Source organism: Rhopalosiphum maidis, chromosome 4 (genome assembly GCF_003676215.2).
Source record: "Rhopalosiphum maidis isolate BTI-1 chromosome 4, ASM367621v3, whole genome shotgun sequence".
Taxonomy (NCBI): Eukaryota; Metazoa; Arthropoda; class Insecta; order Hemiptera; family Aphididae; genus Rhopalosiphum; species Rhopalosiphum maidis.
In genome coordinates, this window is record NC_040880.1 from 20,908,059 (window position 1) to 20,925,721 (window position 17,663).

Sequence of the window (17,663 nt, forward strand, 5' to 3'; positions counted from 1 at the left end):
TATTATCATACTTATATGACCACCGTCGTATTATAATCATCCACACGCGCACACACACACACGCATGACATAGGCGATATATATATATATATATATACGTGTGTACGTTAACAAACTCACCGCATAGTATATATATATATATATATATATAACTTATATGTACGTACGTACGTAATAATAATAATAATATATTATTATATCTGCGATATTGTGAATTGTGATATTGTCCGCCGTCGGTTTGTGGGTGTTTTTTTCGATTTAACATTTTTTTTTCGTTTTAACTTTTAACGTAGTCTGTCGCGCGCGCGCTTGTGTGTGTGTGCCGATTGATAGCAAGTCTACAACTCAAGTCGCGTCACCCTTCGGGATAGTCGGGAACCGGAGACCGTGTACGTATTTTTGGCCATGCCCACGACGAAGATGTCGTCTGCCGATTGATAGAGAGAGCACGGCGGAGGACAGGGTCTGTTTTGCTGTGCTGTTGGGCGGTGGACACCGTCGGCACGTCATCCTAATCCGGACACGATCTCTTTCGCGTGCCGTCCGCCGAAGACGGTTATTTTTTTCGTACGTGGACGGCGGTCCAGAGCGTAGTCTCGACAACGACGACGAAGAAACTCAAAAATGGTGAGTACAGCCCGCCACCGTACTGGTGATCAATTTTTTTATTTGGTTACCCGGCCGTTACAGTCGACTTGCCCCGTGTGACACCAACTCCAATCGTGCCAGGCCCCCGGACTATATGCTGTTCTGTGCGTTCGACTGTTTTATAATTTATACAAAATCGTTATTCGTGGCAAACATATTTTAGTTTTTGCACAAACCCAGTCGGATTTTGTAAGCATTTACATCTATCTCCTCCCGGTGAGCTTAACTGTGCACAATCGTTATTGTGGCGTTAATAATAAGTTTCCAATAGGGTTATGTTTATGGTTATTTTCCAAAAGGAAATTAAACATTTACTACCTGCTGTTTATCCTTACACGTTAACACATAATTTCCAATCACAGTAGATTCAGAATTACACTGTATTACTGATACAGAATAGGTATTCAATTAAACTAATTAGGTGATTTTATCAGTACCTACGTGCTTATTTTTAAATTCTAATAGGTATTTTTCCAAGATAAGTCATAAACTCATAAGTATGGCATTTTATTGATATTACAATCAAATCTAATTAAATGTAAACCAATAAATGTATTAAACCAATTTTAATTGAAGAAAATACCTACGGTTTAAAAAATAATAATTTTTTTAAATTCACAACACCGATTTTATTAATTTTATAGTCTAGTCTGAAATATGAATACCCTTAAAATTGTTTCAAATCTTAGCTTATATTGTACACATCTTTTTTTATTTTAGGTTCTTTAGAACAATAGCTTATAGTAGAATTCAATAAGTTAATTTTTTATTACTACAGCCAATATTACAAATTTATAAATTGAAAAACTATTACCCAAGTATAATCGATTAACAGATATTTATCTGTATTTAGCTAAAACTGAGTTCCTTGTATTTTCATTATGTACTTAAACTTAATAATGTATTTAAGTTCACCTGTCTCCATACAATATTAAATCAATAAAAAAAATATATATATACATATATTTGAGTTAGTTATTCTAGAGTAAATATAAGAATTATAAATTATTGTTAGTTGCATATAATTATTTTGTTGTATAATGTAAAAAATATAATTATAAGGTATCTATTCTTTTACTTTATTGATAAACTTAATAAAACTGAAATTATCAAAAATCTCTTGTAAATTAATTGTTCCTTTTTTAATCTAAAATAATAATTTAACCTTCATTTAATACCTTCCTGAATAATCTTCTAATTCTCATCATTGTTATGTATATTAACATTAAACTTAACCAACTAGTTAATATAATGTATCTAATAAAAGGCTAGTGTTGTCACAGAATAGAATAATGGTTGTATATGATGTTGTATCTTTAATTCTTTTCTCTATGTATAAGTTAAATATTCACAAATTAATTTGTCGTTTAATTACTATTTTATGGAATAAAACTTCTTGAAATGGTTATTTATTATATACATTAACATGAATGTTGCAGACTTTTTTTGGACTTGGACAAACGGCGGAGTTGGAAATAATCTTAGATCGACCAGATGGAAAAAAGAAACTAGATGAAAGCAGTAAAAAAGATCAAAGTTTAATATATTATGATGGAGAAACCGTATCTGGAAGAGTAATAAACTTAACATTTTCTATTTTTTTTTTATGATTTTAAATTAACTAAATTATATTAATATTATAAATATAATACCCAATTAGACATTACTTAAATATTTAAAATTTTGTTTGCATTATCTCGATCAAAATGAGTAATTTTATTGCAAAAACGATATAAAGAGTTAAATAAATATAGTTAATATCTATCTTAATGGTGTTATCATAGGTTTTTAAAAATCACGGATAAAATTAACTATATTTGTTTTTTGAGTTTTACTTTAAATTGTTATTGTGTCAGTTGATAAATGAAAATAAAAATTTTAATTTAGAAATAAATATGAGATTATAATATTATTGTTAAAAATGCCCTGCATACAAATCTTTGTAAATGTATAAATAATATCTGTATCTATCTATTTAACAAAAGAAGAATAAACAATATAATAATAGCTCACACACAAAATACATAATAATATACTTATAATGATATGTTCCTTCATATATGCATCAAATATATATATTTCAGCTATAAAATTATAATCATCATTATTATTTTGACAATAATTTATCATTACCTATACGCTATACAATATAATATTTCATCAGTTATAAAAATATTAATTTTATTATTAACTTTTGAACCTTTGAGTTGCAAATCCACTCCTTACCCCAATTAAAATTAAAGAGGGCTTTAAATTAAATTATTGAGATTAGGTCTTCTATGGTGTACAACAAACTGAATAAAAACTTAAACTGTTATATTATTATTATTAAAATAATTTTATTATTAATAGGTAAATGTCATACTAAAAAAGTCTAGCAGTCGTTTGGAACATCAGGGTATTAAAGTTGAATTCATAGGCCAAATAGAAATGTATTATGATCGAGGTAATCATCATGAGTTTACATCACTAGTCAAGGAACTAGCCAGGCCTGGAGAAATGTTGCAGAATACTTCATATAATTTTGAATTCTTAAATGTAGAAAAACCATATGAGACATATACTGGCTCTAATGTGAGGCTGAGGTATAGTATAATAATTAACCTAATAATTAAGTTTTAATTAATTTTATACTTTTTTTTAGATATTTTTTGAGGGTTACCGTCATACGAAGAATTTATGACATAGTAAAAGAAATGGATATTATAGTACATACTTTATCTTCTTATCCTGATATGAATAATAGTATAAAAATGGAAGTAGGAATTGAAGATTGTTTGCATATTGAGTTTGAATACAATAAGTGCAAGTATGTTAATTCATTAATAACTTTAATATTATTTATACTCGTAATTATTAATATGTATTTATATCTTTCAGATATCACTTAAAAGATGTAATTGTGGGTAAAATTTATTTTCTACTAGTACGGATAAAAATAAAACATATGGAAATTGCCATAATTAAAAGAGAAACTACTGGATCTGGTTAGAGCTATTTTATTATATTAGTTATTTATTATTCAAGTAAAATATATTTTACATTTTTGAAAAAGTTAAAAAAATATATATTTTATTGTTTAGGTCCCAATACATTTAATGAAAACGAAACTATAGCTAAATATGAAATAATGGATGGAGCACCTGTTAGAGGAGAAAGTATTCCTATTAGAGTATTTCTTGCTGGTTATGATCTCACACCTACTATGAGAGATGTAAACAAGAGGTTTTCAGTAAGATACTTTTTAAACCTTGTTTTAATGGATGAAGAAGATAGACGCTATTTTAAACAACAAGTATGTTATAACTTTTTTTAAATTTAAATTCTAATAAAATTGTGTAGAAATTAATTTATTTGAAGGTTAATTTTTGTCTTTGAATCTATATTACTGAGATGCTTCTAAATAGTTTAAAATAAAATAAGCTAATGTTTCTTATGGGAAAAAAATCCATCTAACTAAATTTTTATTTAAATGTCTTATCAGTAAGTCCTAAAGAAAATTAATTCTACAGGAAATAACGTTATGGCGAAAAGGAGAAAAACATTTAAAAGGAATGCAAAATCGTAATGAACCTTCTCATTTAGTCTCTGGTAAAGATGGGCCTAAAGGAAGTGAAGCTCCACGAACTACAACTCAATCAGTTCAACCATCTGGTTCACTGGACAATACTGACTCGGAAAATGATCATAACCATTCCCCAATGAATGAAGGCGATGATGAACAAATACGTTCGTCAATCGAAGATAGTACTAGTGAATAATATGAAATAGTAATTATATTGTTTTAAGTGTCTACAAAATGCCATTAATTTTGATTCCGAATTTTTTTAGAAAAATAAAAGTAACCAGTTATTTAAACTTTTAAAAATAATAGTGTTTTATGCCTAGTCCTAATTATTGAAAAATGTATTAATTATACCTATGTTAACAGGTTAACCACTTAAATTTTTTTTTTACATATTAAATTGTACTATAAATTAATATACAAACAATTATCACTTGTTAAATACTTTATGTTATACAAAGCGGCAAATTTTTATACTCTGCATATGAATGATATAGTTGTTATATACAGAGTGGGCCACTGCATTTTCCTGTTTTCCTGTGTTTACTGTAAGGGAGAACACAGTGACTCACTCTATATAATACCAAAAATTAATATTTATCTACATAAATATATTAATTTATATATTTTTATACACAGGTTATTTATCTGTTGATTTCGTAGATTTCTATAGGAACCTTAATTGTTATTGTGATTTATTGTTTAAAAATGGAATTGATTTAATTTATAGTAAACACTTATATTCGTTTTATTTTAATCAAATTCGAATACTGAAAAATATATATTCTTGTATTTTATGAAATGTATATAAAATCATTCAATACATTATTATTATTATTATTTATTATTATTATTATTATTATTATTATCACCTAATTTATTTGGGTTCATGCATACAGCGGATAATGTAAACAAATTACCTTAGCCAACTATTAAAATAGTCATGTTTACAAGACGTGTATTTTTTTAAAAATTATTTATTGTATTTATTATGAACTATGTCATTTTAATCATATAGTAAATGTATCATATATGTATTTATAAATAAATTTATTTATCAGTTTTTAATGTTTCTATGAAAAAAAAACAAAAGAAAAATAATTAAATTTTTAGCTGTGTAAATTGTATAGTGTGTTCTCTATATTTCTTGACGAAAATAATAGCATCATAATAATATTTATACTATCCAATTATGTTAACTTGATAGTTATTATTTAGTATTCTATATCACTATATGCTCAATAGTAAATTGATCAGTTTAACAGTTCTACTTTTTAGACTTGTTTTCTTTAAATTTAAAAAATCGATAAATTAAAAAAATTGTTTTACTTAATCACATTTGGGTATAGTTGGATTAAATAATAATCAACACAATTTTAAGTTTAAATAATACAAGTATGAAGTTCAGTAGAGTCTCGCTAATCTGAACTAGATGGGACCGGGACTATCCAAATTAAACGTTGAATGGAATGACATTTTTTTAACTTACTAATAAATACACCTTATGTATTTATACAAATTCAAAATTTATTGATTAACTATTTTACATTACACGTTATTATTGTAATATATGTATTTACATTATCAATACAAAATTAAAGAAAGTATGAAATATAAATTGTCCAGATTAGTGAGACTACTGTAATTAAAATTCACATATCAAATTGTTTTCTACACAATATTACCATAGTAGTTTATCCTATTAGTTATTATTAGAGAACGGATTTAAATGCTTTAAAAAACATTAAAAATGCCTTAAAAAATACCCTTTAATGCTCTCATCACAGATTTTTTTTTTTTTTAAATGCTATTAAAATTATTTTTAATATTGAAAAAGTTAGTTTATAAATTATATAATTTTTTATTTTTAGGTATTAATTATTCGCATCATTTTCTTTCATCATCTTCTAGTTCTCCTATTTTCTTTTTACTCTGAAAATTATTTCCATGAATGAAAAGATAGATTATTATTATTATGTTATACTTTTACCTTGTTTTTCATAATAGCGTCTGTACAATCAGTAATACTTAATTTGTATCGAATTTTATCAATAAAAAACTTAAATACATAAAAAATATACAAAAAATGCAAAATAAAAGTTACATTTTTTTAAGTTTTCTAATTTAAAAATGTCGATAAATATTTTTATTACTGACTTCCCGTGTACAAAATTGTCTGAATTCTTAATTATTCAAATTGTTTGTTTGTTTTTTGCGTACGTTGATTCTATTTGCTATTTTTAGGTACAATATATTAAAAACACTATATTATTTGATGTACTTACCTGTGTATGTTATAATTAGTAACGAGAAAAACGCACTCGGTCGTCATAGCCACGCAGAAAAAGTCCGTTGTAGACTTTTGTGTTATAGAAAAGAAAAACTAACTGATCGACATACCTATAACCTATACGTATATTGATAGTTTTCACAGCCGTCTATATCAATTTACTCTCGACCTTTACATAGTACATCATATTATACACATAGGTATACCGTTGGAGATTGAATAACTCTCGAAAGACACGACACATGCAATATATATAACTATGTAAGTGTAACTATAACTGTTTAATATGTATGGCTCCAGTGCAGCAGCCATCGAGTAGGTACCTATCTTCTATACATAGGTACATATATATATCTACTCACTTATATCGATATTCACCTACATTATGTATTGGTTATTTGTATATTATTAGATAAGTACGTTCAGAGTTAACAAACATGTACCTATACTTCGTATAGGTAGATTCCACGAATTCGACAAGAATCCCCTTACTCTTGAGACTTATGCGTCGATGGGTTCGACCACAGACGTCGTGGCCGAGGGAGGCGCGTTGGACGGAAAATGGGTGTCGTTGACGTGTGACAGCGACCGGTTCGATATCGATGGTGGTCGCGTCCGTTGCCTGTACACGGTGGCCGGTTACATGGCCGTAGTGGACGGGACGGCGGTGATAGTCGTGCCAGCCGCGTTCCATTACGCGTCACAGATGGTCGCTCACGCCGTCTTGCCCGACGGCGGCAACCGCGGACACGTCGAGGTGACAGTCCGCCGACGTGCGGTCCGGTGCGCCCGACCGTACAAGTTCGCGTACGTCGATGGCTGGCGCTTACGAAGTGATGGGCGTCAGCGACGCATTCACGTTCGTCCACTGCACCGGTAGACCGTGCGACTGCGACGCTGATTTCCTAATAGAACAGCCGGCGGCCGTCCTGCAGGCCAATGATGATCGCCGTACAACCGACAACACGATGAGCGCGTTCGTTTCGGCACTGATGGACACGCGGAGCAGCGCCTGCTCACACTGTTCCGTCTGCAACGTGCCGTCCAATCATCGACAAGTGTTGGAGTACTTGACCACAAACATTGATCGGTTGTCCAACGTTCATACGATCATCGACAGGGAACACATCAAGTATTTCTGAATATATGCAAAATTTATAAATCGGCGCACGTAAAAACCTGCTACAATATATTATTAATACGCCTAGTTATACCGGCTGATAGATAATGGTTACGAGGTTCAAAGATCATATCCGTTTTCACTAAGACTTAAAATCGCAATTTTCCCTATTCTATTTGTACCTGTTTCCACCAAATGAGATGTATTATTCAATTCCACGTTAAAACAATTTCCATAAACTATTTTTCCAGCTGCAGACGCTGCAGTTATATAGGTATCGGTTACTCGAATAATATACGTATGCACATATTATTATACAACATATGTATATTTTTGATTTTCAATTTTATTTTATTGTAATATAGTATTTTAACTTTTTTGAGTTATATATTGACATTGGAAATTTTAGTTTTTCTTCTATGAATATCGATAAAATGTTTTCGATCATTTTGACCATTTAATACAGATTACACTACATCTTGACTTTTGAATAACTATGAATAAACTTATTATGTAGGCAGATCGAATGTTTGAACGACTGCACTTCATTATTGGATTACCAGTATATTAAAACAAAAATGTTGAATCGAGAAATGGAAAACTGTAACCGATTTTTAGACGATCTAGTATCGAGTCTGTTAAAAAACCGCAAAGCCGTTTTCAAGGCAGGTAACCGTACGATTTACGTAAAGATGATGGACGAAAATCCCGAAAAAGAACCTTCTGCAGGTGAATATTTCATGGACTCCATTATTGATTCACAAAAACAAACGATTGTAAAATTGACGTCAATTTACAAAGAAATAATCATTATGATGAATACGATGCAATTGTTTGCAAAAGTATTGTAATTATTTGCATGTAAAATAAATTTATTATTCATTATACTTATTACCTATAAATGATTAATTATTATTTATTATTAATATAGACAATAGTTAATAATGTATAAACTAATTTAAAATCTTGTTCGTAGTTCGTTGCTGCTTTATTATTTATTTATACAATTACAACTTTTAACGACAGTCCTCATTCCTCTTTTCGTTTTAATAAACCTTGTTAAAGTTAGTTTTTTGAGCAAATTGTTAAAAAAAATTGTCAGTATTTACTTTCGATTTTTAAAACCATTTAGGTCTGATTTATTTATTAGTACCTACTATTAATATCTATTTAAAAATAATTTATTTATAACCAAAATTAAAATTATGTACATTAAAAATTTAAATATTTCTTTAATTCCCAGTTTTAACACTTTTTATATGATGAAATAATAAGAACAATATTAGCCACTATATTTATCTTATTAAAAGTTTCGTTATTGTTCGGGTATTTATTTTAAGATTAGGTACATACTTTTTCTTATTAATTTGTAATCGTCCTTTTTTAAATTTCAATACCTGTACTAAATATAGTATCATTAGGGGACTTTTTTTCGCATTTTATTAGTTTACTGCTAATATTGCTGTTTAATTGCCCCCCTTTGGATAGGAAAATTGTGATCAGTGGTCACGCTAAATGATGACGCTAATTATTAAAATATTAATACTATACTATTATACTATTTAAATATTTTATATTTTATAACTACTCTATAGTTAGTACTTTGAGAAGTCAAAAATAAAAAATTCTTAATACTTATCAAAATAACCGAGAAAAAAATGCGGAAATTTTACGGAAATAATAATTAAAGAAACCTACTTTATTACTTATATAGACCTATAGCTTATTATTGTTTTTCTTCTATAATATGGTCAATATGCCGCTGAATTCAAATTTAATACATCCACTGTAGTAACCCAATCAACATTAATTATACAGCAAAAATGAAAAAGGTAACAGTTGCTCACTTTATTTTTTTAAATCGAATAAAAATGATAATAAGAAGAAAATAATATACTATATCATATTCACAGAGGAAAAAACAAATATATACAGATACATACATATATTATTATTAATAATACACGTGTAATGAGTAATTTTAAACTTGCATAGCTTAATATTATATGGGGTAATTTTTTTTATCATAAAACACTCATTATTTCAAAAAGTATTCATGTTTTTGAAAACATTTTTCTACATAGTTTCAAGTTGTTAAAAAAAACAACGTTTTTATCAAAAAATTATATTTTTAAATATTTTTTATCCTTTTATTTTTTTAAGTTTTTTACTTTTTTAAATAACAACATAGAGTGTATTTTGATACATAAAAACCGAATTCAGAGCAAGTAGTTTATGAGTTAAACGTATTTAAAGTTTAGACAAGCGGAGTGGAGTGGTACGGGGTTACCCCGCAAAATGTTTGTCTACTACTCAGTAAATACGTATAACTCATAAACTACTCGTCCTAAATTCGATTTTTATGTAACAAAATACTCAGAAAACTATTCTGCTTTAGAATATGAAAGTAAAACTTTATGTTGTCATTCAAAAAAGTAAAAAACTTAAAAAAATATAATGATAAAAAATATTTAAAAATATATTTTTTTTAATAAAAACGTTGTTTTTTTAACAACTTGAAACTATGTAAAAAAATATTTTTAAAAACATGAATACTTTTTGAAATAATGAGTGTTTTATGATAAAAGAATCACCTTGTATAATTTGTATTTATTTTAATTGATATGATCCACCGGGTGTTTTATTGTTATGTGTACTCTATTTGTCTTGAAATCGGTTATTTGGTTTGCTTGAGCATGATTTAGTATAGTTTTGAGTGCATCTGCTTCAGTTGACACAATTAATTTTTTAATTTCATTATCATTTTTAGAACGTTGATATTCCTTGTTGAACTGTTCCCAAATACTTCTTGAATAAATTGTTCCTTTTATTAAAACTATACTATAGATTACTAAACCTAAAAATTTTAACATGATTTTTTATTTTGTGTAGCAAAATGAGTGTTAGGGTTGTAAATTTTTGACTAGTAATTTTATTTGATAAAAATATAATACTATAATTTATTAATAACAGTTTAGATATCTACGCTAATATTATACATAATAAATGCATTCTTAAAAAGTTATCTTGGATACAATATTTTGAGCCAACATATTTATTACATAAATTATTTATAAACTTTCGTGGTATACTATAATTACTGTTATACCTACTACAGTGCTACTTATTATCATTATTCGTGTATATTATTACATTATAAAATTAATAAATTTAACACATACACACAGTTTATTAATATACATACACTGATATACTATACTACTATAGTATTATTAGTATTGTTTATCGAAATTAGGATAAAAATAAATAGTTTTAACTGTAGGATCAATTAACATTAGTACATTGCTCTAATAATCTATAATTCATATTGCATTTCTTATGTATAATCTGTTAGTGAGAACATTAATAACTACGAGTATAATAAAAAGGTCATAAAAGTGTAAATCCTTGTAGGTCCATAATCTAATAGATTTCACTGAAGTCGAAGCAGTGATGATGGGATGAAGTTCCCATATAGATTTATAGAACGTACCTACTTTATATCGTTGCAAAACCCGTAATCCATTATTATTTATTATGCATAATGTGACGTACCTGTAGACAAGAAACGCATGGTTTTATAGGGAGAGTATTTATTGTGATAAAATATATTAGGTATATCAGTATCACTATAGGTGTCAAGTGTACTTTATCAATTTATCATTGAGTAATGTATGTGCATAGGCGTGTGCAGACCTGAATTTCGGGGTGCTTACAATTTTTTGGGCCCTTTTCTTAATTTGGGCCCTCTCTTAACATGACATGTACATATTTCAATAAATTATAATGCACGAATAAACATTACTTACATTATATTACATATTAATCAGTGGTATTACTAATACCAAGTAATATAATATTTCATTAGATAGTTGGATCTAAAATCTATTTTCAAGATAATAATTTCAATATTTATTTATTATTTTTATTTTGTAGTCAATAACATCTAGATGTTATAATCATAACAAGTTTTACCACGCAAATTTAAAATATTTTATGTTGTATAATTATTTTTATCCCGAAACATAATTTTTTTTATGATATATTTTAGAAAAATCCCGTTTTTATTCTAGTAACATTAGTTAAAATTCGGACCAATGGATCCATATGCTATAGGACTTAAATTTTAGTGCCCCAATTACATGTCAGGGGGTGCCCAGGCACACCCGGAACTCCCCGTGTGCACGCCTATGTGTATGTGTTAAAAATTTAGGTTTAAATTTAAGGATGAAATTGCCTAAGACAAACGATTCTGGGCGAAAATGGTCTTATATTTGCACGATAGGTCCAAAATTCTATCATTATCCGTTGGTTCGCAAAATTAATTATCCGAATTCGCACATGTCCGTCAGTCCCACCTGGGCTTGACATAAAATTGAAAATACTTGGAATTGTAAAATATCCACCAAATCCTATCCAATACTAATCATAAGCTAAATTTTAGGATAGTAAGACTAGATTTCACAGAATGTCCGTCTTGAGTGGTGCTGGGCGTGGAGTATACATTATACGCCGAATGCCCGAATGGTTTTTTGCTCATGAGAGGTTTTACTAACCGGAAATGGTCTTTATTATGGACTTTATCCATCGTTATCTCAGGCGACCCAACGGTCTTTAACCCTTCGGGGTATGGCGGTACCTATTGAATTATTGAGTCCCACAAATACTTTTGGGTTATAAAACATAGGAGTTGAATCCGACCAATATTTGTTAGGTTCTTGTATATCATAGTCCGCGGTTAAACCTTTCTATTAGCTTATACTAGGGACAGAGCCCCCCCCCAAGTATTACATATTTCTCAATTTAGGTGTGTACCCAAAAAGATATTTACGACTACACCACTGTATAAAATAATATCTATATGAAAACATGATCAATATTTATAATAAGGATTTTAATAATTTTTCATATTCATTTTTACTTAAAAATTTAATATTGTAATGTATTTTAAATCGTTGTTCATTTTTCTTTGAAATATTTTACCAATTACCACCAGATCATGCCCTCCTGCTTGCTGTGATAAAAAAAATGAATAAATAAAAAATACATTATTATAAAAATAAATATATTCTTTACACACTAAGGATCGAAAAAGCATTTAAAATACTAAAAATATTTGACATTGAAATATTTAAAAAAGCATTCAATATCTCTATTAAAGTCTAAAAGATTATAAAAATATAAAAAGTACTTGTATACTTTTACTCAACAGTCAACACTTAACAACTTAATAACTTGTACCTTTCACCTACCTTACTACTTAGTATTATTAAATATTAATTTATGATTTATTTTATTGATCGAAAGCTATTGTCATAAATATTAAAATTTACATATTACATGTGTTAATATTATTCGTAAAGTTACTACAACTGTGTACCATTAATTAGAATTTGATACCGCACATTGGTCAGTAAACAGCGCGGACAGAGGTACTTTAGTCCGTGGTAAACAGTATTTAACATTTTAATTTTTAACCATTAAATTTTATCACAAAATTTAACAAACAAAAACGTACATTAGTATTACTTATTATAGTATTATTTTTTGCTATTTGTTATTAATTAAAATAAAAGTGATAACGTATTTAAATAAATACCCATAGTATGTATCTATCCGTAATGGGTTTAAATTCGTGCACCATTATTGAAATTTAAAGTTCCTATTACAAGTTATATCTGCAATTAGAAATTAAATTTAATATAGATGGCTTCTACTTCTGGCCCGTCAGGATCTGAAAATCCCACCGATAACTTGAAAAAAGAACCATCCAAAGGTATTCTAAAGCCTTCTGTCAGTTATGAAGAAAAAGAGTAAGTCAATTTTAAGATAATTATTAGTCTTAAAATATTTATGAAGTAAGTAATACATTATATCATATTACTGTTATTTTTTATTTTAGGAAACAGAAAAAAGTTGCGAACAAGTCAGCTAAGTGGGATGAAATGAACATATTAAAGACTTTACATCCACCAGATAAAGACTATGGTCACATGAAAGTAGATGAACCAAAAACACCATACGAACGGGAAATTAATGAAGATGATGATGAAATGGATGGTGGTGTAAATGCGGAAGAATTGAGAAAAAAGTATATAACATCTCTATTTAGTATAGTAATAAATATTAACTTTCAAAAATTAATATTAGTTTTAATTAATTATTATTAATTATTTCAATATATATATACATATATATTTACAAATATCTGTAATAGTCAAACCTAGAATATAGAATATAGAATATAGGATAGTCTACCTAGAATAAAATATAATTTTACTATAAAATTCACCTTCATAATCCCCATCTAAATTCTCTCAATTAAGATCTTGTAGTCCTTTGATTGAATCTTGGTAACCTTAATGGATAAATATTAATTTGGTTTATTTACTAGAATTGAAGAAGGTGGTAGACGGAGAAGTAGTTCATTTCAATCAGAAGAAGAACCTGATTCTGAAGATGAATCTCCAGAAGACAAAAGTTTGTTATATATGATCTACAATTGTTGACATATGAAATAGTTCTTACTATTTATGTTTTATCATTTCAGTTACAAGAGAAGTATTTGAAAAAAAAAGAAAACAACATTATAATGAATTTCAGACTGCAAAAATACTGGCAAAACAAATGATGGATGAGGATGAAGATGAAGATGAAGATGATGATAATAATAAACAAAATGAAGCTAGTCTGGTATAAAATACATTTTTCTTGATTGTATGTTTTCTAAAAGCTTATTGCACAATATTGAAGAACAACAATTTATTGTGATTTATTATGTTATTTTATTGAGGTAACTTTTGCATTTGGCAATTTGTTAACTACAAATATGGATTATTTATAATTTCATGTATTTTTCAAATTTAAAAAAAAAATTTTTGATCATAAATCATTACCTTTAACATGGGTAATTTTCATAGTTTATTTGAAGCACATAGTTGTTTTTTATAAAATAGCTTATAAACTTTAAACATGTTGCCTAACACAATTTTTGTAAAAATTATATTAAAAATATAACATACAACATTTTTAACCGTATTTTAATTATTTAATCTGCTACACTTTTGCTGTTATTAGTTTTTAAATAGGGTATCTAAATATTTTAGCAAAAGTTAAATACTTTTATTTCCTGATTTAATATATGCTTAAAGAGAAAAGTATTCATAAAATAAAATAAATTGTTTTATTCTTAAAGTTATTTATATAGTCATGAAATTGTTATTAGTTGAGTTTCATAATAAAATATAAATATTTTGTTACAAGTTAACCTAACCTATATATTTAACTCTGTTTTTTGTTGAGATAAAAACACTGGTTCAGTTTTAATTAAAATGTAAAATTTGTTATTTCATTTTCAATCATGATTCAAAGTCTTATTTAATAATTTATTAAAAAATATTTTCAGTGGTTAAAGAAAATTTGGTATGTATAAAAATAAAATATAAATACATTCATTTATCTGTTCAGAATCTAAAATGTATTCTATTGTTTAACCATATGAGTATGTTTACACATTTTATTGCTAATATATTATCATTTTGGACTAAATAACAAGATAAGTATAAAATATTTTATTTTGAATGGCTGGATTTCATTAATGGTTTTCTTTTTACATAAACATTAATATATAACAATTTTAATAAATTTTTTGTTGAAAAAGTCCTTTGGTAAATTTGAACCTATAGTTATAATCCTTCGTCCGTAAATTTGTTTAGTTCTTGATCTGGCTTAACATAGATTTGTGAAAATTAGTAATATTGGGGTCTTTGTTTCCATGCTTAGTTTGTGTTAACACATTTTTAGACTATGTTTTTCTTTCTGTAGACAGTGAAAAAAATCACAATAAAAAGAAGATTGTTAACCTTTCAATAATGAAAGCATTTTAATATCTGAAACTTTTAAGTTTCAACTATATACTTATTTTACAAAATTACCACTATATATTTTTATTTAAGAGTTTGTGTGTTCCTAATGTATGTTTTAATTTTGAAAGTATTAAAGATTTAAATTAAAATATAATTGTGTCAAGTGTTACACAAATATAAAACGAGAGACTACATTGTATATTAGACTTTGTCTTTAATATAAGAAACATTGTATAAAAATTATAGTTTGTAATATTTTTTTTTACTTATATTGAGATACTAAATTATAAACTGTTTAACTGTATGGTTAATATATTTACTAACAACTTTAGTTTAAAAATAGTTTTATTTAACATGTAGATAATATTTTATGTCTATAATTTTTCTATTTACGAATTAACTATAGTGTTATGAATGTTATGATATTTTTATATTTCTATTATAACATTTACCATAATTTATTTGTTGGATTGTGTATGAAATCGTTAATTTTTTTGATTCAATCCATATGTATACAGAAAATATATTATAATATATGATTATAGTGTGTTATTTTGTTAACTATTAACCATTATTAATTAAATAGTTGAGTAAAGATCATTTAAATTATAATTTTGTGTTACAAATTTTTTAAGTAATATAAATTAGTAATTTTAAATTACAATACTAAAAAGTATTTAAGAGTTCTTATACTAAAGGTACCTATATAATACAAATGTAATGTACAACATATATCATTCTACACTTGTATATATTATTATATATTTTTTTTTTTTATTGACTTAAATGAAATAAATATGTCGATATGAATTTTGGTTCTCAACCTATATGCCGCGTAATACTTTTATGTATTGCCCAACAAATTGCATTGATTAATTTTTGTAATTCTATTTTATTAATTTATACATGTTTATATTTTTTCTTTTCTAAAACTCATTAGATATTTTAAGTATGCCATTTAATTTAATTTAAATTAGTTTAGTTTCGTGGAAAAAGGGTTGAGAACTTCCAGACTAGAATAAATATGTATTGATTAGAAAGGGCAATTTAGTAACCAATTAAAAAACATGATACATTACATATAAATTATACTTTGTCTGTGATAAATATTATTTATTTCAATTAAACATGCATTAGTTTTTTAATGCTCGTGATTAATTGTTTTTCTAACTTCATATATTTCTATTGTTGAAATTCTAGAGAACTCTCATAGATCCTTGCTAGAAAATAAATAATTGTATTCTTAAAAACAAATATGAGCCAATATATATTGATAGATATGGTAAACTAGCGTTTTAACATTGTAAGTGTTCATAATTCATAACAATAAACTAATATAAGTAAATTATCAAGATTTTTGTTAGATGTAGTTAGATTTTGAAAATACAATTTATCTGTTCACCGTGTGTACACAATCTTGTTTATAATAGCCAAAATTAAAAATTGTATAAAAATTATTTTATTTGTTATATAGTTTTAGTAGTATAAATGTTAGCTGTTGCTGAAATGACAGGTTTAACATCATTTTTAAACTAAAAATAAAATAAAATATTTTGAAACACGAGTCATTTTTCATGTATTCAGTAACCAGATAGAAATACTACAAAAGCTAAAAAAGCAGTGTTGTATTTTGAAAGATAAAGTTAAACATTTATATTTTTATTTGTACACTAATTTACAACAAATGTAATTAATTTTACTTGCAATAAACCATAATTGTATTCAAAATGCACTCTATGAACTTTTTTTAATATTATATTATTGTTATAACTTATAAGTATATTTATAAACTCATTTTGGCTCATTAACACCAAAAGTATTATTTCTGAACTATATTTTTTTTGTAGACATATTTTTTAGTTAACACTTTAACAGTACTTGACTTGTCTCAATGTTTTCTAATATAGAACCTATTGTATTTTAATCAAAAACTGATCAATCTGAACCATATTTTAATAGTTATCAGTCAACAAATATCTTTTTTTTATTCTTTTAATATTTACTATACAAAAAATTCTACAATTAAGATAAATTATTATGCTACAACTAGTACAATTATTTAATTAATTAAGCTATTTAATTTTATTTGTTATCCTTTACCAAATTATTTTAAAACTAAAAATATTAAAGCTCAAAGAGCTATACGTTATGTAAATTAATAATACAAAATTGAAA

The 17,663-nt window shown here is 26.6% G+C and overlaps 2 protein-coding genes and 1 pseudogene across 3 annotated transcripts; all 3 read left to right on the plus strand.

The window, feature by feature from the left end:
- The first annotated feature begins 143 nt into the window (after positions 1 to 143).
- On the plus strand, positions 144 to 5,275 carry LOC113560985 (vacuolar protein sorting-associated protein 26B-like). Of its 2 annotated transcripts, XM_026967143.1 has the most exons (7): positions 144 to 627; positions 2,088 to 2,222; positions 3,001 to 3,233; positions 3,293 to 3,457; positions 3,529 to 3,635; positions 3,732 to 3,943; positions 4,161 to 4,409. In XM_026967143.1, exons 1-7 carry the CDS (start codon positions 625 to 627, stop codon positions 4,407 to 4,409), a joined length of 1,104 nt encoding a protein of 367 aa, XP_026822944.1. In that variant the 5' UTR covers positions 144 to 624. The 2 variants fall into 2 exon arrangements, with proteins under 2 accessions (XP_026822944.1, XP_026822943.1); XM_026967142.2 differs by lacking the exon at positions 144 to 627 and having other exon boundaries at positions 2,079 to 2,222; positions 4,161 to 5,275.
- Positions 5,276 to 7,014: 1,739 nt separating this feature from the next.
- On the plus strand, positions 7,015 to 8,474 carry LOC113550223 (annotated as a pseudogene).
- A 4,576-nt stretch (positions 8,475 to 13,050) lies between these two features.
- LOC113549073 (protein phosphatase inhibitor 2-like) lies at positions 13,051 to 14,598 on the plus strand. Its single transcript, XM_026950228.1, has 4 exons — positions 13,051 to 13,436; positions 13,526 to 13,714; positions 14,018 to 14,103; positions 14,174 to 14,598. The coding sequence occupies exons 1-4, from the start codon at positions 13,330 to 13,332 to the stop codon at positions 14,320 to 14,322; spliced, it is 531 nt and encodes a 176-aa protein (XP_026806029.1). The 5' UTR covers positions 13,051 to 13,329; the 3' UTR covers positions 14,323 to 14,598.
- The last annotated feature ends 3,065 nt before the right edge of the window (positions 14,599 to 17,663 follow it).